This window comes from Eutrigla gurnardus, assembly GCF_963514095.1.
Source record: "Eutrigla gurnardus genome assembly, chromosome: 20".
In the NCBI taxonomy this organism is placed as follows: domain Eukaryota; kingdom Metazoa; phylum Chordata; class Actinopteri; order Perciformes; family Triglidae; genus Eutrigla; species Eutrigla gurnardus.
In genome coordinates, this window is record NC_139931.1 from 383,567 (window position 1) to 408,630 (window position 25,064).

Here is a 25,064-nt window from a genome sequence, read left to right on the forward strand (position 1 = left end):
CGGCTGCTCGTTCCCTTCTGTGTTATTGTCGAGGGAGGGGCCACCTCCTGGAAGGAGGGGCCACTTCCTGGAGGGAGGGGCCACTTCCTGGAAGGAGCAGGGGGATTGGATGGGAAAGAGCAAGAAAATGGCAGTTTTTCCTCTTCCCCTCCCCGTCTCCTTCCCAGTCTTCCAGACGGGGGGTCTGGATGGATGAACAACAGTTGCCTAGACAACGAGGAAGTCTTTCTTCATGGGGGGGGGGGGGGGGGGGGGGGGTCACATTGTTTCCCATCTAACAGTTTGAACTGGTCAAAGATGAGCACAGTTTATAGTATATTTGTGTAGGTGTATAGAGACTTTATTGAATTCCCTTTCCCTTCCTTTTGGTAAAATATATTGTGAAGGGGGCGAAATAGTGATTTAATGTGACATTTTTACTTCTCCCTTTCTTATACTTGGATACAAACACATAGTGCGTCTATATATGCGTCCCATAAAGTCTAACACTTACAAGTGTGTGTGTGTGTGTGTGTGTGTGTACTTGTATAGTAGTACTCGGGTGTGATTCTTTCCTATTTTAATATGATTTCATTGGTCTGGGCACTTATTGTTGCTACAGATGTGTGATACAGTGACCAGTCTGTATATGTGTTGTTGATGAAGAGAAACACATAGGATGAGAGGACAGAGCCCTCTAGTGGTGAGGTGAAGACATCACACAGCCAGCCTTCCTTTACCATTCACCACTGTAAGACACATCCACTCTCCTCAGACATCCACATCCACTCACATGGGGGGGCAGATTGAGCCAGCCGGCTGAAAGGTGAGAGGACTAACTAACGCGATGACACCTTTATCTATATCTATTTATTTTGGTTCGGTTTCCTCGCCGCTCTTCACTTGTAACTCGTCTGTTGCAGGCAGAGTGTCTTTGTATGAATTTTCTTTCGATGAAGTGTGTTTGCATTACGTATTAGTTGCCTGGTGTGTGTGTGTGTGTGTGTGTGTGTGTGTGTGTGTGTGTGTGCGTGCGTGTGTGTGTGTGACCGTGCATGCATGTTGGATCAGCCTGCCATGACTGGGGAGCAGCCGGTGTCTTTCTAGCTCGTCAGCCCTTGTTTTCCTTCATCCCTGTTTCCCCCTTCAGGACGTGACTCCTCCCATCGCTGTGTGAACGCCGTCCCCCCTCATTGGTTGTGTGAATCCACCGTGGATAGCAGCAGTTGTGTCTTCCTCCCTTGTTGACTCCAACCCCTGCTTCTTCCTTACTCTCTCTCCACCTCAGCTCCGACTCCCGTCGTCCCTCCTCCTCTCAGGCTGTCCATCCCGAGGTGAGAGGACGGAGATGGGGAATGGGCTGCTGGACAGCCTAAGGACAGAAGAGCAGACACGAGTCATGTCTGGTGGGCTTTATGTGAAATCATGATGCATAGTGTTTGGTTTGGTTTGTTTTTCACAGATTAGATTAGGAAAACATTGGTTATATATATTAATTCAATTTATATGGCGCTTTTCTGAACCCAAAGACGCTTTCAAGGTTTATTCACACACAGTCCTAGCAGTGGTGGTAAACCACGGAACCACTGAAAACATACAGCAGACACATTCACACACAGGGAAGCTGGGTGAACAAGACCATGACGCGGTGACACGGCCGGGGATCGAACCACCAACCTTCCAAACACTGGCCAACCCACTCCACCACCTGAGCCACAGTCGCACCCTAGGTTGTCACCACACACTTGATGACTGACGACATTTGGGAAAAAAGTCATAATTTATTACGTCAAAAAAAAGTCCTGAAAAAAAAGTCATTATTTATATAATTTAGTATGTCGGGAAATAATCATGAAAAAGTAATTATTAAGTATGTCGGAAAAAAGTGAAGAAAAGGGCATAATTTAGTATGTCGGAAAAATCATGAAAAAGTCATAATTAAGTATGTTGGAAAAAAGTAATAAAAAAGTCATAATTTAGTATGTCTGGAAAAAATCACGAAAAAAGTCATCATTTAGTATGTCGGAAAAAATCATGAAAAAGTCATAATTCAGTATGTCGGAAAAAAATCACGAAAAAAGTAATAATTTAAAATGTAAAAAAAATCATTAAAAAACTCATTTAGTATGTCGGAAAAAATCATGAAAAAGTCAGAATTCAGTATGTCGGAAAAAAATCATAAAAAAAAGTAATAATTTAAAATGTCAGAATAAAAAATCATAAAAAAAAGTCAGAATTTAGTATGTCGGAAAAAATCATAAAAAAGTCATAATTTTGTATGTTGTAAAAAAATCATGAAAAAGTCATAATTTAGTATGTCGGAAGAAAGAAATGAAAAAGTCATAATTTGGTATGTTGGAAAAAATCATGAAAAAGTCATAATTCAGTATGTCGGAAAAAAATCACGAAAAAAGTAATAATTTAAAATGTCAAAAAAATCATTAAAAAACTCATAATTTAGTATGTCGGAAAAAATCATGAAAAAGTAAATTCAGTATGTCGGAAAAAATCATAAAAAAGTCATAATTTTGTATGTTGTAAAAAAATCATGAAAAAGTCATACTTTAGTATGTCGGAAAAAAATCACGAAAAAAAGTCATAATTTATTATGTCGGAAAAAAGTCCTGAAAAAGTCATAATTTAGTATGTCGGGAAAAAATCACGAAAAAGACATAATTAAGTATGTCGGAAAAAAGTAATGAAAAAAGTCATAATTTAGTATGTCGGAAGAAAGAAATGAAAAAGTCATAATTTGGTATGTTGGAAAAAAATGAAAAAAGTAATAATTTAGTATGTTGGAAAAAATCACGAAAAAAGTCATAATTTAATATGTCAGAAAAAAAATCATGAAAAAAGTCATAATTTAGTATGTCGGGAAAAAATCACGAAAAAAGTAATTTAATATGTCAGAAAAAAATCATGAAAAAGTCATAATTAAGTATGTCGGAAAAAAGTAATGAAAAAAGTCATAATTTAGTATTTCGGAAGAAAGTAATGAAAAAGTCATAATTTAGTATGTTGGAAAAAAATGAAAAAAGTCATAATTTAGTATGTCGGAAAAAATCTCGAAAAAAGTCAATTTAATGTGTCAGAAAAAAAATCCTGAAAAAAGTAAATTTAGTATGTCGGAAAAAATCCTGAAAAAGTCATAATTCAGTATGTGGGAAAAAAATCTGGAAAAAAGTAATAATTTAATGTCAGAAAAAAAATCAGGAAAAAAGTAATAATTTAGTATGTCGGAAAAAATCATGAAAAAGTCATAATTCAGTATGTCGGAAAAAAATCACGAAAAAAGTAATAATTTAAAATGTCAAAAAAATCATAATTTAGTATGTCGGAAAAAATCATGAAAAAGTCATAATTCAGTATGTCGGAAAAAAACCATGAAAAAGTCATAATTCAGTATGTCGGAAAAAAAACATGAAAAAGTCATAATTTAGTATGTCGGAAAAAAAGTCATAATTTAGTTTGTCGGTAAAAAGTCCTGAAAAAGTCATAATTTAGTATGTCGGAAAAAATCATGAAAAAGTCATAATTCAGTATGTCGGAAAAAAAACTTGAAAAAGTCATAATTTAGTATGTCGGAAAAAAAGTCATAATTTAGTTTGTCGGTAAAAAGTCCTGAAAAAGTCATAATTTAGTATGTCGGGAAAAAATAATGAAAAAAGTCATAATTTAGTATGTCAGAAAAAAAATAATTTAGTATGTCGGAAAAAAGTCCTGAAAAAGTCATAATTTAGTATGCCGGGAAAAAATCACGAAAAAAGTCATAATTTAGTATGTCAGAAAAGAAATCATGAAAAAAAAAAATGGGTATGTCTGAAAAAATCATGAAAAAGTCATAATTTAGTATGTCGGAAAAAAATCATGAACAAAGTTATAATTTAATATGTCGGAATAAAATCATGAAAAAGTCATAATTTAGTTTGTCGGAAAAAAAATCATGAAAAAGTCATAATTTAGTATGTCGGAAAAAAATCACGAACAAAGTTATAATTTAGTATGTCGGAATAAAATCATGAAAAAGTCATAATTTAGTTTGTCGGAAAAAAATCATGAAAAAGTCATAATTTAGTATGTCGGAAAAAAGTCATAATTTAGTATGTCAGAAAAAAGTCCTGAAAAAGTCATAATTTAGTATGTCGGGAAAAAATCACGAAAAAAGTCATAATTTAGTATGTCAGAAAAAAATCATTAAAAAAAATAATTTAAGTATGTCAGAAAAAATCATGAAAAAGTCATAATTTAGTATGTTGGAAAAAAATCATGAACAAAGTTATAATTTAGTATGTCGGAATAAAATCATGAACAAAGTTATAATTTAGTATGTCAGAAAAAAGGAATGACGGGGATTTGCAGCCATACCCAGATGGTTAGGTTATTAAAGGTTTTTGAAACAGTTGCATGTAAAGGTAAATATTCCATTGAGATGGTAAATGATGATGATGAATCTAGCCCATCGTGGGATGGTTAGGTTATTATATGTAAAGGTAAATAGTGCATTGATGGTAAATGATGAATCCAGCCCTACCTGTCCATGATGGTCCTCAGGGCTCGCTCTATGTTCATGCGGTGGCCCACGCGTGTCACGCCCAGGTCCAGGTAGTCGTCCTTGGTCAGGGAGGGCAGGTGGGTGCCGTCGATCTCGTTGTCCAGGAAACGCTCTCTGTGCTCGCCCAGGTTCAGGTATCCCAGCCAGTCTGCAACGTCGTACTTGTTCCAGTAGGGCAGTGGCTTGGAGGCAAAAGGCTTTGTGGGGGAAGGGGGCGGTAGGTGGGGGTAACTCAGGCATGTAGGTGGAGGGAGAGGGTGCAGCGGCGGAGACGACGTCCCGGACAGGAAGTGAGTTGGAGAGAGGGATCGAGAGACAACTAAGGTGGAGTTTGGAGGAGGCGGGGCACCTGAGGGGGCAAACAGGGGGGGAGAGGGTGAGAAGTAAGGATCTCCAAGAGGGTTCCCGGGTGATGGAGGGGTGATGGAACCTCGGAGGTCGTACATGGCACTGTATAGAGGTGTGGTGGGGAGCAGCGGCAGGGAGGAGGGTCGTGGTGGACCCAGCTGCGGCCTCTCTGACGGTGAGATGAGGGGGCTGGGGGCCCTCCGACGCTGGAACATGTGGGATTCTGCTTTACGGGTCTCGCGGCTGGGGATGAACTGGAATTCCAGGGCTTTGGTCCGGTAGACAGGTCTGTGTTTGGGGGACGTGGGGTACGGGGCATACGTAGTTGGGGACAGTGGAGAATGGGAGCGTGGGGGCTGAGAGGCAGCTGGGGGTTGGGGGGATGGGGATCTGCCCCAGTTGGGATAATGGGAGGCAGGGGTGGGCGATGGCGACAAGGACGGCTGCGACAGTGAAATGGGAGATGGTGACTGGGATCGAGCTGAGGGGGGGCTGAGGGCTGAGGCCGAGTCTTCTGAAAATCTGGGAATGGAGAAGGAGAGACAGTTAAGCATTGTCCAGCTATGTCTAGAGACGGTGGATTCAATGATTTTCATCTATCATTACATCACATTAATAAATGTTTCAAGTGAAAAAGGCTTTCCTCGCCTTCCTTCCCGTCTCACAACAGGCTGACAAGAAACAAAGGAGTGTTGAAGTGGCTCTATTACCTGTTTCTGCTTCTGAGAGAAACACATGGAAGAAGGAATAAAAGGAGAGGAGAGTTTACACAGTATAGACACAACACGTACACAGACATACACAGACAGTACGCAGCTTTTCAAAGAGGTTAAGAGCTCACAGGTGGCAGACAGACATTAGTAGAGTGACGATGACATGCATGGACAACAATTCAAGATGGAGGTCATGCTGTGGTAAATGTTCTCACCTGTGTCTGCCCAGCGGTCTCTGGCTGCTCCAGCTGTCCTTGGTGCGTTGCTGCAGCTTACTGTTCAGCTCGTTGATGATGCTGGGCCTCATGCTGGATGCAGGAGGGTAAATCTTCTTGCCCTCTAACAGGGCGGCGGACTGCTCCCCGGCCGTCTGCCCCTCGCCCCACAGAGGCTTCATCTCCGGAGTGCGAGGGCGATCGAAGTACGGTGAAATGGGACGTCCCAGATTCTGCATGTCCCTGGACCCGTAGCCGTCGCGGCCGTCGTCCTCCTCGGTCTCGTCGTCGTCCGGCTCTTCCCGCCGTCTGTGGGAGTGGAAGGATGCCGGAGCAGTGCTGGTCTGTCGGTGGAGCTCGCTGGTTCGACCTCCGTCTCTGAACCGGTTGGTCTTTGGGTAGGTGGAGGCTGCCGCTGTGGCATTCTGCATCTCAAACGTTTGTCCATCCAGGTAGCTCATGTAAGACTCCAGGAAATCGCCCCCCCTTTCTGATTCCCCCGTCCTGCCTCCCAGCCGTCCCACTCTCTCGCCTCGGTCCAGCCGGTCTGCCCGGACGCTGGCCAGGATGCTGTCCAGGTGGTGGTCGCTGCTGCTGCGGCTGTCCAGCTCTTCGATTCCAGAGTCCACCACCGTCTCCTGGGACTCCCCTTTCTTGGTGGCGGGGGAGGGGCGGTGGTGCTCCCCCGTCCTGCGACCGCTTGCAGCGGTGTGTGTGGCTTGTGTGCGCTCGTGGTAGAGCTGAGTGGAGGTGCTTGTTGTGGTGGCAGCAGTGGTGGTTGTAGCGGCACAGCTAGCGGTCGTGGCATGTGAGGCGGTGCCCCGGAGTGGAGCGGAGGTGGCAGGGGTGGAGGAAGGGGCTGGGGTACCGCGGTAAGCCAGGGGAGGTGCAACTGTGTGTGGGGGAGGTGTGGGGGAGGAGCGCCCGGGAGTGTGGGAGCTATTGTAAAGGTGGTGGGGGTGTGTCATAGGGAAAGGTCTGTGATAAGATCCGGGAGGAGGCGGGGGTGAAACCGACGGGGGAGGTGGGGCTCCCGTTGATGACGTGGGCTGGAGAGTCGAGGGCGAGTGGGGGGGCGGGGGATTGGGCGATGTTTGAGACGGGGAGGGGGCGGACTGAGTCAGGTTAGCCACCTCGCTGTCGTAAGACGTGAGGCTGGAGGCAGTGGAATCCCCCGCCTGAGGCGAGGGCAGGGGCGTGTGGGCAGGAAACCCACTTCCAAATGGTTCTTTTTGGGGGGGCGGGGGTGGCGGTGGCGGAGGAGGAGGTGGAGGTGGCGGGACCTGCTGTTGGCGGGAGGTCAGGCTGTTGGGGCGCATTCCGTGTTGCGAGTACCCTGATAACCCCCCGCCCCCCCTGTCGAAGCTGTTGGCGAACTGTAATGGAGGTGGGAGAGGGTCGGCGTAGACGAACTCATCGTCCGCGTCCACGGAGGGGGCAGGGGGGGGGAGAACCATCAGACCGGACCCAGTGCTCCCAGTAGTGTTTGCTGTGTGCTGAGCACCGGTAGGTGGGGGGGAGGGAGGGGTGAGGGACAGGATGTAGGCCTCGGCTTGACTCTCCAACCTGAGAAAGGAGGGCCTCCCGGGCTGCTGAGGCTGTGCAGAGCTATCAGCCGCTGCATTGGCAGCCGCCTGCTCCGCCCTCCTCATGTAACCCTCTCTCTCCTTGTCCCTCTCCCGTTCCCTCGACAGCTCCCTCTCCCGTTCCCTCGACCTCTCCCGTTCCCTCGACCTCTCCCGCTCCCTCTCCTTGTATGACGGCTGATACGGCTGAGGCTGGTAGTGGTGCGTGTGGACCGTTTTGTCCTCGGAGAAGCGAACCCGAAGGCCCTCGCGAGCCCCGCCTCCCTCCCGCTCCCTCTCTCCTCCGCCGCCTCCTTCCTCGCTCCACACGCTCCCGCCTCCTCGGAGGATTCTGGGCGAGGGTGGGCGGCCCACAGTGGCCGTGGTCGCAGCCAGGGAAGACGAGGTGACGAGGTAAGAGGAGCTGGAGGACTGGGCGGTGGACGACACTGGCTGAGAGGTGACCGTGGACGAAGGGTACACCACACTGGACATCTGGCGGGTGAAATGGTGTTCTGTTCCCCTCCGTAACCTGCTGTCATCCCTCAGAGCACGTTCCCTGGCAGCCAGGGCGAGGCCGAGAGGTGACGTGGGGTCGAGGGCCTTTCCTGTTAGAGGATGGATGAAGGTGGTACCGGAGGATGCTGACTGTCTCCCTGCTGCTGTGTACAGGTCGTTGGGCACAGACTTGGGCTGATAGTCCAGGGCAGTAGAGGAGTACTCAGGCAGGCCGAAGGCTGGAGGCATGCTGCGAGTGTGATGGATAAAAGTGTCCCCAGAAAACATGCCCTCGTCAATAGACTTGGACGGGCGCAACCGTGTTGATGAGCTTTCAGTCTGCGTGCTCAGCTGTTGCTGTGACACCTGAGTCCTTGTTAGGCCATCGTCCTCCTCAGCAGACATGAACAAGGAGGCACTCTTTCTGCGGGCTTCGTGGAACCGCTCCCTGTCCCGGCGGGCTGCACCAACGATGGCGGCCCCAAACTGGCTGGTAAAGTCACTGTTATCCTGGGCTCGCATGGAAGGCAGGGTGGGAGGCGGCGGTGCTGGGATGGAAGGAGGTGCAGGGGGCTGTGGAGCAGGAGTGGAAGGAGGAGGGCCGTGGGGGGTTTTGGCTTCATCCGTCTCCCCTGATGCAGGAGCGTCGGCCTCCACACTGCTGCCCTGGCTGCTGCGACCACTGCTGCTGGTGGAGGGAGCCTTGACGATGATGGTGGGGATGGGGATGGAGCTTTTCTCCACCGAGCCTTTGCCACCCAGCGTACCTTGGTTCAAGCGCAGGTCCTCTACCTTTGACTGTTTCACCAACGGGCCCTTCCCTCTCCGGGCGCCTCCTTTGGGCCCGCCTGCTCCAGCACTGCGGTCTGCTCGCTGGGGTTGACTCTGGGTAGCCTGTTGCTGCTGGGGCATTACAGTGGCAATGCTGGATGGGGGGACAGCAGTGCTGTAGCCTCTCCGAAGACCTGCTGCCTTGGCCCCTCCACCAGCCCCGATGCCGGCTCCAACAGGCTCCCCAGTATAGGCAACCTTCCGCGACGCAGTCCTGCTTTGAGCCGTGTGGGCAGTCGCGTGTGCATAAGAGGTGGTGTGGTCCGCCGCTGCACCGCTGGGGCCCGTGCTGGGTCCAGTGCTGGGCCCACCTGCCCTTTCCCTGCCCCCATGCGTGAAATGCACCTGGGACTGGGAGTAGGGCTGGTAGTGTGCAGAGGTGGATGTGGACTGGGACACGGAGACAGGCTGCTGGGACGACTTGGCTCTCCACCCGAGTGGCGGGGCGGAGGAGAACGGAGGCTCGGGTGGAGCCGTGGTGGGAGGAGGAGGGATGTCGTCGGGACCGGGCACCGACAGACTGCGAGCAAACTTCATGGCTGGAGGATGCAGGAGCTGCCTCTCCTCCTCAGGCACTCCTGTAGGACAGCGTTCACAAATACAGAAAAGAACTGGGGTGAAATAGGGATTCACAGATGGAGAGAGGAAGAGCGGCTGATGAGCAAGAAAGAAAGTGTTGCGGTGGATAAGAGGAGAGAGGGAATGGAGCCAGAGAAGGAGAAATGTTTGAGAGTGTCTGTCTAAATCTGCCCGTCTACCTGCCAGCGAGTCTGTCCTCATCCCTGTCTGTTAGTGGGTAAGTCAGTTAGTGCTATATATTACACACACAGCATCACACAGCAGCATTGGTCACCAGAGAGCACATTACTAATTCAGGAGCCTTAATAAGCACCAAACCCAAAAAGAATCCATCAGAATGAAAGAGAGATTAGTGCCACGCTAACAGTAGTAGGGTGAGTATAAAACACACATCTTATCTAAACAGGTAGAGTATAGCACATACAAATCAGCTAGAGATACGGATATACGTGCCACAGACAGACAGGTCAGCACAGTGTAGACCTCCACTGGTCCAGAGGACAGACAGACAGGCGGAAGGAGGGCAGACAGAAAAGACAGACAGCCTCACCGATGGATTTCTGCCGACGCATACCGTGCGGTGGGCCGTGACCTGAGGAGTACTGGCCACGGTCATAGCCGAGGCCCAAGCCGGACGCCGTCATCCCCATCCCGGCCTGGTCGCCGTAGTTCGGCTGCAGGAAAGGAGCGTGCATGAGACTCAGGTGTACAACAGGGACGGAGAGCTCATTTTAAATTCTTATTTACTGTTAATGCAACATAAAGTATCACTTAAAGTAATACTTCACCTCCTAAATGATCACATATCATTTACTCACCATGTTACCTTGAATCTGTGAAGAGAACTTTTCTTGCATGCGTATAACACAATAAATGAGAAAGTCTTGATGAGCTGAAGTAAATGGGGAAACGTGGAGGCGTGCAAGGAAAACGTCTCTTCAAGAAGTCAGGTAACATGGGAGGGATGGTATCCAAATAGTCCTGTTGGGGTTCTGTGGTGTGTTGAAGGGTTGAAATAAGCCAAGAATAACTCCACACTACGTCGATGCACATGAGGTGATATGACCTCTCCGTGTGTATTTGCTTATTTCTGGGTCTCCATGGTGATCTTCAACTTTTCAAATGTTTTGATGTAGGAACGCAGAGACATTTTTACTTTTTTACTTTTATTTCTTTGCCATTGAAGCACATTGGATATTATTATTCCATATGATTTGCTGTCTCTTCCTACGATTGACTTCCATGTTCGACCTGATGATAGACCGAGTCAGGACCACATGTAAATGTAAAGAAATCGACCGTCGCATGTTCAGGATACACACCTCGTTGCCATAGAAACTGCGTCCCCGGTCTCGTTTTTGCCCCTGGCCCCGTGTCCCCGGCGCCTCATTGGTGCTGATTGTCTGCTGGGCTGCTGCAAGAATTTCATCGAGTTTATCTGAGAGAAAACAGACATAGAGAGAGAGAGAGCGAGAGAGAGAGAGACATACGGCAATGAAACAGAAAAATGGACAGTGACAACATGAAGAGGATAATGTGTGAAAGGGACACACTTGATGAAGGTGGATGAGAAAGAGAGGAAGAGGTTCAGGAAACTGACAAACATGTGTTCCTTACTCAAAGCCATCTGATAGACGGTCCTCTTCTTCTCTGTAACCTGTGACGATTCGAATTCTAAAAGAAAAAACACACAATCAGCCCAATAAGTCATGTTGAGAGCAGCATGGATACGGTACCTTTCAGCCAGTGTTAACCAGAGCGTACCTGATTTTTTTTTCCAAGGGGTAGCAGCTGGAATGAGGACAAAAGGAGACTTAAGTTTGGCAGGAGTGAAAGTGCGGTGGCTCTACAGTGAATACTAATCATACTCCCTGGAGCCCGACAAACTGAGTCACCTCGGCAGGCTCCATATGAAAGCACGTACATCACACCCGAGCTATGCCCACTTATGTTACAGTAAATATGCTGCACACACAGCTGTTACTCGCTCTCACACACACAGATATGTGGAATTAGTGAAGTTGACTCCCACCTCTCTCCACTGTTAGATGGTTAAGATCCAGCCAGCGGTCAAGTGGGGACAAAGGGAGAAAAGAGAAGACTCAGTGGTTAAAGCAGTTAGCAGAGAAGGGACTAAAGGGAGGAAAGGAGGAATTAAAGGTGACCCTTAAGTGTTTGCATCCACTGGTGTGAGTGAGCGTGTGTGCGTGGCCTGAATACTCAAGCTGTTAAACTTCATAACGTCTAATTCTCAAAGAATCAGAAGTAAACATTTTACTGTCCGATGGTTTAGCCAAGTAAAGAGTCCTGAACATTTACAACATTTAGCAAACAATCATTTTAAAAATAAGCAATCGTTTTGTCCGATCATATTTAAGTTGGTGTCGGGGTTCACGAGTGGACCGCAGGATTGTTTTCCATTTAACGCCCTTGTTATGTTGCAGCATGACTTTGAGGTTAACTGGGACACTGCAGCACAGAGGTGAGACGTTTCATCGCCACCGCAGCTCCATTCATTCTAATACATTAGAATAAGCATATGGTATGGGCTTCTTCACGCACTGGGCTGCTCTCACCTTCATCCACGAGGAGGACGTTATTATACAGTATGATAAAGGTGAGTGGCCACATCTGTATTTGATTTAAAGTATCGCCAACCTGAGATCTCTGTGGATCTCTGATACTTCAGACTCCTGAAGCCGACAGGAGCATCATCATCCACATAACAGAACTGCACTGTTTTACTGTTGTTTTAGTCTTTATTTATTTGTCACATGCTGCCTTTTAAAATGGCTTTGTTTTGTATTATTTATCTATTTTATACTTTGTTTACATTGTTTGGCATTCTGTGGAAACGAAGAATTTCATTGTAAGGGAAACGTGTTTCTTTACGTTGGATAAGATCATAAACACATACGGATTCACATTTCTTTCTGCTGGACAAACTATTCAATAAGATGCTGTTTCTGAATGATCTCAAACCTAGTTTGGCATTTCTTTTACTTTTCAGTTGCAATATGAGCCCTCTGTAATAACCTGTGTAATAACCTAATATCAGCCTTTGGTTCATTTCATGTATGACGACGACGACGCAGCTTCAAAACAGCAACGTTACTACGATTCTTTCCACAAAATAATGATTAAATTCTCTCTAAAAAACATTGTGGTGGAAGAAGAGCACCTTTGTGTTTCTGCCGGAGAGTAAATTTCAACACAGCATTTTAAAACGGTTTGGTTAGAGAACAGTTTATATGTCGTGAGCACTCATGGTGAAGGGGAGGTGGGGTCGGGGTTCAGGAAACTGGCACCTGTGTTTCCACCGGGCGCTCATGCTTCTGTTTGTCAGGTGAGGTCACACACAGAGAGGAACAGGTGAGGAGGAGACGGGGAGGAGTAAAGCAAAGGTTGGACTTCCAGGTCAGAATAATCGTCACAAAGCTGGTGTTTAGTTTGGGCAAGTTTAAGTCATTGTAAGGGGAAGAATAGAAACGCTGCAGGGATGATCGAACATTACACCAGAAACATAACGCTTCTAAATGTAATGAGAGGGAAATCTACCGGCGTAGAGCAGAATGTTAACATCTCCAAGTTAACCACAGACCTTACTTCAGGTTTTTGTGACGAGGGAACGTGTAAAGATGCTAACTCATCTGCGGGTGCCTGCAGTAACTCTGTAATAATATCTAATATAATCTTCTTGTCTGTGAATGGGGGTGTTGACCCTCAACATGCACTCTCCTCCCACTATTTTGCCTCAAATAGAGATGGCATAAGCATAGCCACACATAACACGTTACCACAGCAACAGACCTGGAACAAAGTTGATTTCTCTAAAAGAAAAATTACTCATCTCAATAATGTTATCGTGGGTATGATTTCTTCCAAATGACTCAAAGACGTTTCTCAACAAATGATATATCAAGGCCGTGTTCTTTGCTCACTAATACATTTAGCCGTGAATGTTTGTGGCACCCAGAAAACTCTCTCAGGTGATGCCCATTCACCCTGCAGCGTTACCTTGGCAACAAATACTTGCTGTGTGTGTGCGTGTGTGTGTGTGTGTGTGTTGAGCTAGAGGGGTTAAAGCTGTGGGCCGGGAGCAGTGGGGGGGTAAGTAGGCGGGCAGTGAGGGGTCACAGGGAACACACTTCTCTGGGTGGGGTTACCTGTAGTGGGGGTGCTGGATGTGACAGTGTGGAACCTCTGAAACAACAGTGAAATGCATTGAGACCGTCATCCACCTCTCTTCTGTCAGTAACTATCTCCTTCTGTCTAAATGTAGCCTTCCTCATCTCCCCTTCACACTTCCAGCAGCTTTAGCAAACCCCAACACTCTGGTTTGACACTGTTTCTATCATCCTGCATCACCTCCATCCTCACTCCTCCTCCCCCCTCCACAGCGTTAACGTGCTCTCTGTATTTACATCTCAGTTCTTTGTTTTCATGTCTTCACTCTGAATCTCTTACCCATCTCCTCCAGTTCTGACGTCATGGACTTGGACCGCAGGGCGATGGCCGGAGTGCTCAGCCTCTTACTCTGCTGGGGGACTGGAGGGACAGAAAACAGGGGTCAGGAACCACCGCCGTTCAGCTGCAGTGGAGCCCCCTAGGGGTCAGCAGACACACTCTTACTTTTCTTCCTCGAACCCTCCTCCATGTCGGGGTTGCGGGTTACCATGACAACCTTGACCATGAGGCTGTTGCCACCTTGCCGGATCATGTTGACGACCTGTCTGTGACCCACCTTCACCACGTTCTGCCCATTGACCTGGAACAGCAGAGTTTAATATCACAGTTTAATCCTTAGTTTTACCATCTTTGCTCATATGTTCTCAGACGTCATTTACGTCAATAAAGAAGACATTTATACAGCCTGCAGATGTTTTTTGTTCCAGATGTGCTTTCTAGTTCTGTGTAGGTTCAGATACCTCTATATAGAATCTGTCAGAGCTTTCAATTCCAACCCATAATGCAGTGGTAAATCATGGCAGCACCTCTATCAGGAAATCCCCCATTCTGAGCCCGGCTCTCCAGGCGACGCCTCCCTCATCCACCGACTCCAGGTACTGCAGGGCAGGGAAGGCCGGGGTGGGGGTGAACTCCTCGATGGGAGTCTGGGCTGGAGACCCCATGAAGACATGTGAGAATGGATTATTATAAAGTACGATCACACCTACCATACCAAGGCAGGAAGTTATTTCTTACCTTTGGCCCCTCGCAGCACGAAGCCGAAACCCTCACTGTCTTTTTTCTGCAGAAGCACGGACTTCTCCTTGATTATATAGTCACTGACGGACAGACAGACAGACAGACAGACAGACAGACAGACAGACAGACAGAGAGAGTAAGAAAAGACACATGAGTTTAAGTTGGAGACAAGGAGGACATATGCTGTGCATCCTTGCACCATCGGTACGATGCAGAAACTCATTTAAACAGTGCACTGGATTTAAATGGATGCAAATACATATTAGCATATGTAGACTTAATAATATGCATGTTTTTTTTATCATATTCCTACTCAGGGTCTTTCTCTCGTTAGTTATTTAGAAAAGATCAATCATTGTAACCTCTTTTTTCTTATTTCCATTGAATGACAATGTTTAAATTCACACATTTGGACTGAGCCGTTACTTCTTAGCTACCGACTAATGCTAACAATGAAATACGTTGTGTTGTATGAGCCAGCGACACACTTCATCTCAGTTTGAACCACTTTGGTGTGGGAAACAGCGCCGTCTCTCTGACGGACTCTCGTTATGAATGGAAAAGGCTGTTCAGTCAGTCAGTGAGTCAGAGGGGTGTGTGTGTGTGTATAATATATATATATATACACACACACACACACCATGTCAGCTGTAACATACTGTAACCACATGCTGATAATCCCATCGTGCACCAACATAGTCCCAACCCTCTCCATCTGTTCATCCCTCTCTTCACCAGCGTTTTTCCATCCCTAGGCTCCGCCTCCTCCATACCTCCCTTCATACTGGCTTCCCTCCCTTGTTCCTCTTGCTTCTAGTCATTTTTTTCTAATCACATTTCCCCCTTCATGGTCTTTTTCATCCCGTGGATTAAGAGTGTGATGTTCTCCACAGTCTCTGTTATACTTCTGTCCATCTCTGTTCTCAGACTTCGGATGCCCCCGAAGGGCCGAGTGAATACTACGCGTTCACACACATCTTAAGGTAGACTGGGGATTTAACATGCAGACACACACACGGCATCCCCTCTTTTCTGTCCCGTCTCTGCAGCAACACAAGCAACAAGTTGCTCGATTGACAGCAAACATAATGTTTCAGAAAACTCTTTAATGGGAATATAAATATCAAATATAACGGGATGTTATCACGATATGAACTTTCCTAGTTTCTACAACCTTAAGTTGATGGTCGGCTTGATGAGCCCTCGTGATAAACTTTGTAACTAGAACACCATTAATGTGGCTCTGAGGCTCCACAGTTCAGCCCTTCAGGTCCACCTGTGTGGACGATCCAGCCAGTATTCATATGACTGACCCAACGTTGTCATGGGTATCTTAGATGCAGTCTGGACAGCACACACTGCGTCTCATACTGCACACCAACACGCTGAGATATTAGAGGTTTGGCCACGCAGGCTTCCATAGAGCTGTCAGAAAGAAGCTGGACTTGTCATGCATGCTGCATCGTTAAAACTCCCTCACTGTTTCCAATTTGTTGGCAGTCTCCCTCTCTCTCTCTCTCTCTCTCTCTCTCTCCTGCTCGCTCACACACACACACACACACACACACACACACACACACACACACACACACACACACACACACACACACACACACACACACGGGTAAACATAACGACACAGAGTATACGCAGGACACCAGCAATCCACCGGCCAGCGGAGCAAGAGAAATTCCCCTGCCATATACACCTTTGTGTTTTTGATGGACGCCAGCAAACACACCATCCGTGCACACAAACACATCCGTGCACACAAACACATCCGTGCACACAAACACACAAATCAAGCCGCACAACAGTGAAAGCAGCGAGCGTCACTTTGTGCCAGTGCAGCATCGCCAGAGGACGTTTGTTCAGAGATTCAAAGCAGAGAGGAAGAAAACGACACACATGTTCACACAGCGCTGAACATGGGGATGAGCAGCAGCAGCTTCACACACACACGGAATCAAACACGTCTGCAAGCATGCACTGCAACATCTGTCAACCCATCGTATAGCTCCATCCATGACGTCCACGATGCATGCACCTCCTCCGCTGCCGTCTCCCCAGGAGAGGAGGAGGAGGAGGGGGTAAAACGCCGGCAGGTACCTGTAAATGAACCAGACGCTCCGATTCACAGGGCCGAGCGACGGCCAGGAAGAAGAGAGGGAGAGGGAGAGGGAGACATCCTCCTCGCCGCATGCCCCCATCGCCATTTCCTCCCCTCCCTCTCCTCCTCCTCCTTCTCCTGCTCCTTCTCCTTCTCGTCTTCCAGCGAGACAGCAGCGAGCGCGAGCCGCGAGAGAAGAGGAGGAGGAGAGGAGGAAGAGGAGGAGGAGAGCGATATGGAAGAAGGGAAAGGGAGAGGGCCGAGCTCTCCTCCCAACCCCTTCATACTTAAGACAGAGAGAGAGGAGGAATGGGAGAGAGATGGAGATGGTTCATTGTGACTGCGACACACAAAGAGTGAGAGAGGGAGAGAGAAGAGGAGCAGAGGGAGAGGGAGGGGGAAAGGTGGCTTAAGAAAGTAGAGAGAGATTGGATCATTTAGAGAGAGAGGTGATGGGGTTTGTTCATGGGGAGTGATGTTCACACAGTCTCAAACATGCATGCAGCTCACTCCTCCAGCTCACTCCTCCACCTCCTCCGGTTCAAAGTGTCCTCTCATCCGTCACCGGCATGATTACCCATTCATAAAAACAGTCTGAAGGATGAATTACATATACGTTTAAATGAGGGTAACGTCACTATTATGTGACAGAATGATGAAGTCAAACCGCGGTTATGTAATATTACAAATCTGACTTTGTGCGGATCCTTCTGGAGCCTGAAACCAAGCCTGCATGCCTTTAAATCACACAAGTAACCTTCCCCACCCCATCCACTCTCTTTCCAACCTCTAACATGCACACACACATGAACACACACACACACACACACACACACACACACACACACACACTATGGCCTCACGTTGGCTGTAAACAAAGCATGAATGAGAGGGTAGAGAGGGAACGAGGGGGAGGAGGAGACGCATCAACGCAGACAGGAAGAGGAGAGAGAGGAACAGCTGGCTGCTGAGTGGTGGAGGAGGAAGAGGAGGATGAGAAGGAGAGAGAGAGAGATTCTCTGGAATAGACACTCACATCATCTCTTAGTCAGAGCCTCCTTCCACGTATGTCGAAGCTGTCCTCCGTCGACTTGCCTCCCTCCTCCCTCCCTCCCCCCTCCCTCCTCCCTCCTCCCTCCTGCATCCAAGGATGATCACAGCTCTGCTCCCTCTGCTCACATCTCTGCCTTTTTGTTTCTCTGCCTGCATGTCAGTCTACACTGCTGTGATCCTGTATACAGAGTGTGAACGCGTTTGCATGTGCATGCATGTGTGAGGACAGAGAGATAAAGAGAGGGTATGAAAGAGGGAGAGAGAGGGGAGGGAGCAGGAGAGCACACCAGCGTTGACAGAAGGTCCACATGCTTGTGTGTGTCTGCATGTAGGATGGCCATGAACACACACTTTCATGCTGCTGGCCAGCTCTTCTTTTAAATTTGAGCCAAAACTGTCATTAATGTTGGACATGTATGAACAATCCTATCATTTTATACGGACAAGCAAGCAGGAGGACGAACACAGCAGTGTTTCTGCCTCTCTCTCCTCCAAAATGTGTGCTCGCTCGTCCTTATTTGACCCACCGTTGGCCAAAAACACGGTCTCATGTGGGAGAGAGGCAGCATGTCCAGGTGTGCACAGTTTAATCATCTGAGCCTCAGATCGGTAAAGTATGGAGACATTCCTCTCCAACAAACAGACCAGAGGTGTTAGATACCTTCACTGTGATGACGTTTGACAGCACCCTCATATCCAAGCATTTCTCCTGTCTGACCTTCATACCAGTTAAAAAGGAAACATGTGGGATATCAATACAACCATACAAGGAGGAACAACGGCTGGTCTCCATTTTTATTGGACTTTTTTTTTTATTTTAACTGTTGCTTGAACAAACAAAAACAATGCTTATGTTTCTTTTCACCCATTTCTCAACTCTTCGTCCTCCATCCAACCTCTTCATCCCTCTCTGCATCCCTCCTCTCCCTTCAGAGTGCCCTTCCTTGTTTGACCTCCAGATGGAGACACCACAGGGGAGACAGGGTGATACCAATAAGAATTAAAAGCACAGGGGGGGTTAGCAGTACAGTGATGAATAGAAGTGAATGATGTGGCCAAATACAGAGGAAGAGGTGAGATATTACATGGAGCTGCAGCCAGGCCTGGAACACAGCTTTAATTAGCCATGATGTGTGTGTGTGTGTGTGTGTGTGTGTGTGTGTGTGTGTGTGCTAGCGTGTACACACAGACATGTGTGTGTGTGTGTGTGTGTGTGTGTGTGTGTGTGTGTGTGTGCTAGCGTGTACACACAGACATGTGTGTGTGTGTGTGTGTGTGTGTGTGTGTGTGTGTGTGTGTGTGTGTGTGTGTGTGTGCTAGTGTGTTCACACAGACGTGTGTGTGTGTGTGTGTGTGTGTGTGTGTGTGTGTGTGTGTGTGTACACACAGACATGTGTGTGAGTTAGTGGCTTGCATTAAATGTCAGCGTTGATGAAGAGCGTGTTTATAATAAATGATACTGTGTGCCAGAGAGGAACGCCGTTACAGACGCGATGAGAGGGAAGTTGAGGAACGATGAAGAGTGATGATGAGTGAGAGAATGAACAACGAGGGGAGAGAGAGAGAGAGAGAGAGAGAGAGAGAGAGAGAGGCAGAAGGCGGGATTTGTGTGTAAATAATAAATGCGATTGATAATGGGCTTTATTTCTATGTAAATAATGCTCTCTTTGCTCAGAGCCAGTCATGGACACTGAAATGAGTTTGCCTCAAAGCGAGGGCCGTGTTCGCCACGACGCCGATGCAAGGCATTACAGGAACGACATAATATTAGCTGAAGGTAATGAGGAGATCCCCCCCCACTGTCAACAGATCACCTCAGAAGATCTAGTTCCTGGACTACCCTCAGAAAGAAGAAGCACGTAGACCTTCTATTAAAATTGTTTAGTCTGACATGCATCAGTTCAAGGGCAGGAATGATGTCATCAATCTACACAAAGACATTTCAGACTTAAAGATCCCATATTATACTGTTTTTCTTCAGTTCCACACAGCTGTCAGAGGTCCAACACTGTTTCCATATGCGTTGCCCCAAACCCATCCGTGGTCCTGGATTTCAGCAGTCTAAAAGTTGCTCTGCAGGAGTCGCTTGTTCTCCTCATCCTGGGAGTTGGCCAGTTTATAGGTGTAGAGACCAGGGATAATAATAATAATAATATGGAAAGAATAATAATAATATGGGACCTTTAAATATCAGAGTAGTTTGAATGCATGTTCACAAGTTCAGCCCACCTTAAAAAAACAGCGTTGCCCGTCAGAGCCAAAAGGCAGAAGTTACGCTACAATTATGATGACAAAGATCCGCCCGTCCGCTCAGGTTAAACTCAAAGAACCAGCGAGTCCAAACACAGCTGGTAACCATGTGATGTCAGTATGAAAGCACGTGGATCAGCTGGTGGACCTAGAGGCACATCGTCATCCTACCGCATGAATCACTCCGAACGTATCACATCACACACACCGAAGCACCGCTGGAACGGATGAATCACTGAATCAGCTGCTGCTGTACTCTCAACACACGCTGTGTGTCCAAACATCAGCAGGGTCAGGGGTGCAAAGGTCATCACTTCATCCCCGAGCTGCTTTGTGGCCAATGTGAGAACACAGTGCATGACCCCAAAGGTCAGGCTGCCCTTCCCTGAACCTTCATTTAACCAGGATGCCCTTAACCTTCATTTAACCAGGATGCCCTTAAACTTCATTTAACCAGGATGCCCTTAACCTTCATTTAACCAGGATGCCCTTAACCTTCATTTAACCAGGATGCCCTTAACCTTCATTTAACCAGGATGCCCTTAACCTTCATTTAACCAGGATGCCCTTAACCTTCATTTAACCAGGATGCCCTTAACCTTCATTTAACCAGGATGCCCTTAACCTTCATTTAACCAGGATGCCCTTAACCTTCATTTAACCAGGATGCCCTTAACCTTCATTTAACCAGGATGCCCTTAAACTTCATTTAACCAGGATGCCCTTAAACTTCATTTAACCAGGATGCCCTTAAACTTCATTTAACCAGGATGCCCTTAAACTTCATTTAACCAGGATGCCCTTAACCTTCATTTAACCAGGATGCCCTTAACCTTCATTTAACCAGGATGCCCTTAACCTTCATTTAACCAGGATGCCCTTAACCTTCATTTAACCAGGATGCCCTTAAACTTAATTTAACCAGGATGCCCTTAACCTTCATTTAACCAGGATGCCCTTAACCTTCATTTAACCAGGATGCCCTTAACCTTCATTTAACCAGGATGCCCTTAACCTTCATTTAACCAGGATGCCCTTAACCTTCATTTAACCAGGATGCCCTTAACCTTCATTTAACCAGGATGCCCTTAACCTTCATTTAACCAGGATGCCCTTAACCTTCATTTAACCAGGTCATGATGGGATACTCTCATGCTTCAGTCGGGTCCGTATGTCACATCAAACAGGCAGCCAAGCGTCCAAATGCCCCTTTCTCAGCCGTAAAGTGCCCCTTATATCCAGCCGAACACGCCCTCTGGTAGCTGAAGTACACTCTGGTGTGACCTTGCCCTGGATGGATCCTCCCCTGACCCCAGTGAACCCTTCCACCCTCAGGCTAAGTCTTACCTGGGAGCGTCGAAGCTGTCGTAGGATCCCACAGTGTAATGACGGAACAGCCGTTTGGCTCGTTCTCCACGGCTCTCTGAAACACAAAACCACAGTCAGCATGGTGTTCTTTAATCTATGTCCAACCTTATTACACAGCAGTACAGTTACTGTGTTATTACACCTTCGATGACATATATAAGATATATTACAGTCCCAGCAGGAGCTTTAAAAGACCTGCAACCTCAACCTAAAGACTAAAAGCAGACTTCGTTTTTTGCAGCCCGAATGCTTAGTATATCTTATTGCAATAGTTTGATATTTTCAGAAAAACACGTGTTCAATATGTTGTAGAAAGTAAGATGAGAAACTTGGTGTCCATGTGGTAAATCTGAAACAAGGTCAGCATGGAGACTGGAAACCTTGAGCACAGTAAAGCTCACTAATGAACATGTCGGTTGATCAATATTAAATATTAAACTCCTGGCTAAACCATGTGTGTTTTCCAGGATGAAGCTGCTGAGCGGCGGCGCTGATCACCTGATCGGGTTTCTTGGCTTCGAAGCATCACTTCCTCCACACAGTCGGAGGGGAACCAGCCGGTGCGACCTCTGACTGTTCCCTCCCAGTAGCCGCCTTCGCCAACACTCAACACTAGAGGGGAGGGGGGGGGAGGGATATCAGCAACACAGCAACACACACGACACACACAATAAGACGAGATTATAACAGAAAATAAAGAGACACACACACACATGCTAACCTCCAGGTACGTACTCATCAAGACATACATACCTGGAGACACCTGAGACTCACAAACACACACATATTCATACCTGCAGACATCCAACAGAAACATAAAGAGCCATACACTCATGTTAGGGCAAGTTTACACACTCACACACCTGGACCGGGCCAGGATACTGATCCGGCCCTGAGACTGATGGACCGGGCCAGGATACTGATCCGGCCCTGAGACTGATGGACCTGGCCAGGATACTGATCTGGCCGTGAGACTGATGGACCTGGCCAGGATACTGATCCGGCCGTGAGACTGATGGACCGGGCCAGGATACTGATCCGGCCCTGAGACTGATGGACCTGGCCAGGATACTGATCCGGCCGTGAGACTGATGGACCTGGCCAGGATACTGATCCGGCCGTGAGACTGATGGACCGGGCCAGGATACTGATCCGGCCCTGAGACTGATGGACCGGGCCAGGATACTGATCCGGCCCTGAGACTGATGGACCTGGCCAGGATATTGATCTGGCTCTGAGACTGATCCGGCTCTCCAACAAGTCAGGTTTCAGGAACATTTTATTTTTATTAAGTCTTATTTTTGGGCGTCAACTCACTGTATTCTCATGCGATCCTTAAAGGAATAGTTTGGGGAAATATGTTTATTCACTTTCTTGCTGGGAGTCATAGCTGTCTGTTAAATATAAAAATTCAGTTTAATTGGATATACATGGTCCCCGAAATCAATCTTCACAACACAACATCCTCCGTCCCAGGACCCTGAATAAGAAAAACTCCCTTAAGTTATAACCAGCAGCCGGTTAGCTTAGCTTAACAACTACTGGAAACCAGGTGTAAACTGGAGGTAAATAAACACACACATGCAGGGAGATTCAACTGGCGGCAACCTATTTCTACCTGTATGTTTATGACAATAAGCTGTTGAGTAAACCTATAGCTTATATTTTACTTGATAAAATAAAGACAATAAATGCACTCATATGTGATTATAGTGTTTTACAGTATCTGGAGCTATTTGTGTGATGCCCATCTCCCTCATTTTGGATCACTTCCATCAACCGGCCCTCATTCTAAACTAATTAAATAGCCCTGCTCCACTGTGTGTACACAAACACACACACACACACACACACACACACCCCATGACATGGAAATGCACATGCTGACCTTTGACCCGGTCTCCCTTGGTGAAGCTGATTTCTCGCTCTCCCTGGGCAGAGTGTGATCGGGTCGCTACGAAGACGCGTCCCGGGACGGCGCTGTAGAGGCGTCTCCGCTGGCCGGCGGTCTGTCCGGCGGTCTGTCCGGCGGTCTGTCCGGCCGTGCTGGCAGGGGCGGGGCTGCGTGGGAGGGGGTGGAGACTGAAGTTTAAAACTCAAAGCTCCTGATAGGTATAGGTGACTAAATGATTGAAGGCAATAGAGAGAAAAGGAACAATTATTTGTTAAACTAGCTGTTAAACTGGAGATTTGAGGATTTGAGGAACATTTCAAGACCAAGAATAAACCAATAAACAGTTTAATGAACTCAGGACTCATTTGGGACCCACAGATATCCAGTAGAAAGTCTCCAAAGTACTTTGAAGTATTTGTACATGTCAGAAGTATCCCTTTAAGCAGCCTAGATGAACACTCACCCCTGTCTCCGACTCTGCCGGCTGCGGTCCTCCTTGTCTCCGATCCGTCCCCGGGACGGGGAGCGCGTCCTCGCCCCTCGGGGGCTGCTGGAGCTCCGCAGGGTTCCCGTGTGCTTGTAGCCCTGAGGAGACAGGCCGGGAAATCTCATAAAAGAATATAGAGAAATGTGTATTTACTCATTTTACATTCTACATCAATGTGTGTGATCATGTAGCTACATACAATTATTAGTTTAGATTCTCTCCTAATGCCATCGACTGTGCCTTTAAGAGATCATAATGTTTACACATAACATCAGCCTTGATGATAAAATGATAATCAAATGTCTCTTAAATGATGTGGTATTATTTCATGGTGTGTGTTTATGGGTTATCACTTATAAATAAACTACAAAGCTTATCTGAGAAAGCAAAAATATAATTTGCTGCAATACGTACTGTTCACCACTAGAGGCTGTTAAAGGTATCCATCATATTGTATAATTTCCTTCACATAAATCAATGTAAATATTACCATTATTATTAACTATTTCTCAAACTGTCAGGTTTAAAACGGTAAAACATTATTGAAATAAAGTCAATGTTAGTAAAATGCATTAAATACCTTCTTAAAGAGTTTTATTATTCACACACACACACACACACACACACACGCACACACTCACACACACACACACACACACACACACACACACACACACACACACGCACATACTCACACACACACACACACACACACACACACACACACACACACACACCTGCACGGACACGATGTTGGTCCCCGGGGCGTTGGGCACGGCCATCCAGTCTGGCAGGTTCATGCTGCTGTCGCTGTTGGCCCGGAGGAAGGGGTGAGGGTGGGGGATGGCCAGGGTCCGGGGGTTCTCCCGCCTCTGGGGGGCGTACTTGGGAGACTCCACGAAGGGCACTGGAGGGTGAGGGGGGGAGACAGGATAGATCAGGTTAGCTCTTATTTTACACGTCCTGCAATCTATTGGTCGTTATCATTTCAACCTCGACCAGCAGCTGCTCCACCACACTCCTTCCATCGTTTTAGACCTCAGCGTTCTTACCCACATCTGCATCCCGGTGGTTTTTGATTATTTCTCCCAGCTCAAAATGGCCGGACATAACAGCCACCTGATGAAAACACACATACAATCCTTTTTCAACTGTCATGTAGTAAATTAGAACAAACTGATTACTAGTGTTGTAATTCCAAGTTAGATGGTGATTTATTCTTCTGTAGTTACAAGATGAGTTTTACCTCTACGGCCGGATTTAAAGTGGTGATTTTAAAATCATATTTACACGGGACGTGGATGAGTAGATTTCTTGAAAAAAGAATAATACTTTCCTCATGGTCGACCTCTTTGTTCTCTAAACTACACAACCACAAATTTCAGTGGTCTCCTCTCGTTTTCTCTCTCTCGCA

The 25,064-nt window shown here is 47.0% G+C and overlaps 1 protein-coding gene across 1 annotated transcript in view; it reads right to left on the minus strand.

The window, feature by feature from the left end:
* Positions 1-1,001: 1,001 nt before the first annotated feature.
* The window catches only part of shank1 (SH3 and multiple ankyrin repeat domains 1), a 69,316-nt gene continuing 45,253 nt past the window's right edge, over positions 1,002-25,064 (minus strand). The window contains exons 10-27 of the mRNA XM_084037599.1: positions 24,703-24,769; positions 24,388-24,557; positions 23,627-23,748; positions 23,158-23,330; positions 21,768-21,881; positions 21,249-21,324; positions 14,486-14,568; positions 14,275-14,399; positions 13,913-14,048; positions 13,748-13,828; positions 11,045-11,071; positions 10,898-10,954; positions 10,603-10,718; positions 9,831-9,954; positions 5,808-9,279; positions 5,590-5,601; positions 4,511-5,401; positions 1,002-1,351 (exon numbers count right to left, since the gene is read on the minus strand). Coding sequence (XP_083893725.1) covers positions 1,264-1,351; positions 4,511-5,401; positions 5,590-5,601; positions 5,808-9,279; positions 9,831-9,954; positions 10,603-10,718; positions 10,898-10,954; positions 11,045-11,071; positions 13,748-13,828; positions 13,913-14,048; positions 14,275-14,399; positions 14,486-14,568; positions 21,249-21,324; positions 21,768-21,881; positions 23,158-23,330; positions 23,627-23,748; positions 24,388-24,557; positions 24,703-24,769 — 5,934 coding nt within the window. The 3' untranslated portion in view covers positions 1,002-1,263. The remainder of the gene's footprint in view (positions 1,352-4,510; positions 5,402-5,589; positions 5,602-5,807; positions 9,280-9,830; positions 9,955-10,602; positions 10,719-10,897; positions 10,955-11,044; positions 11,072-13,747; positions 13,829-13,912; positions 14,049-14,274; positions 14,400-14,485; positions 14,569-21,248; positions 21,325-21,767; positions 21,882-23,157; positions 23,331-23,626; positions 23,749-24,387; positions 24,558-24,702; positions 24,770-25,064) is intronic.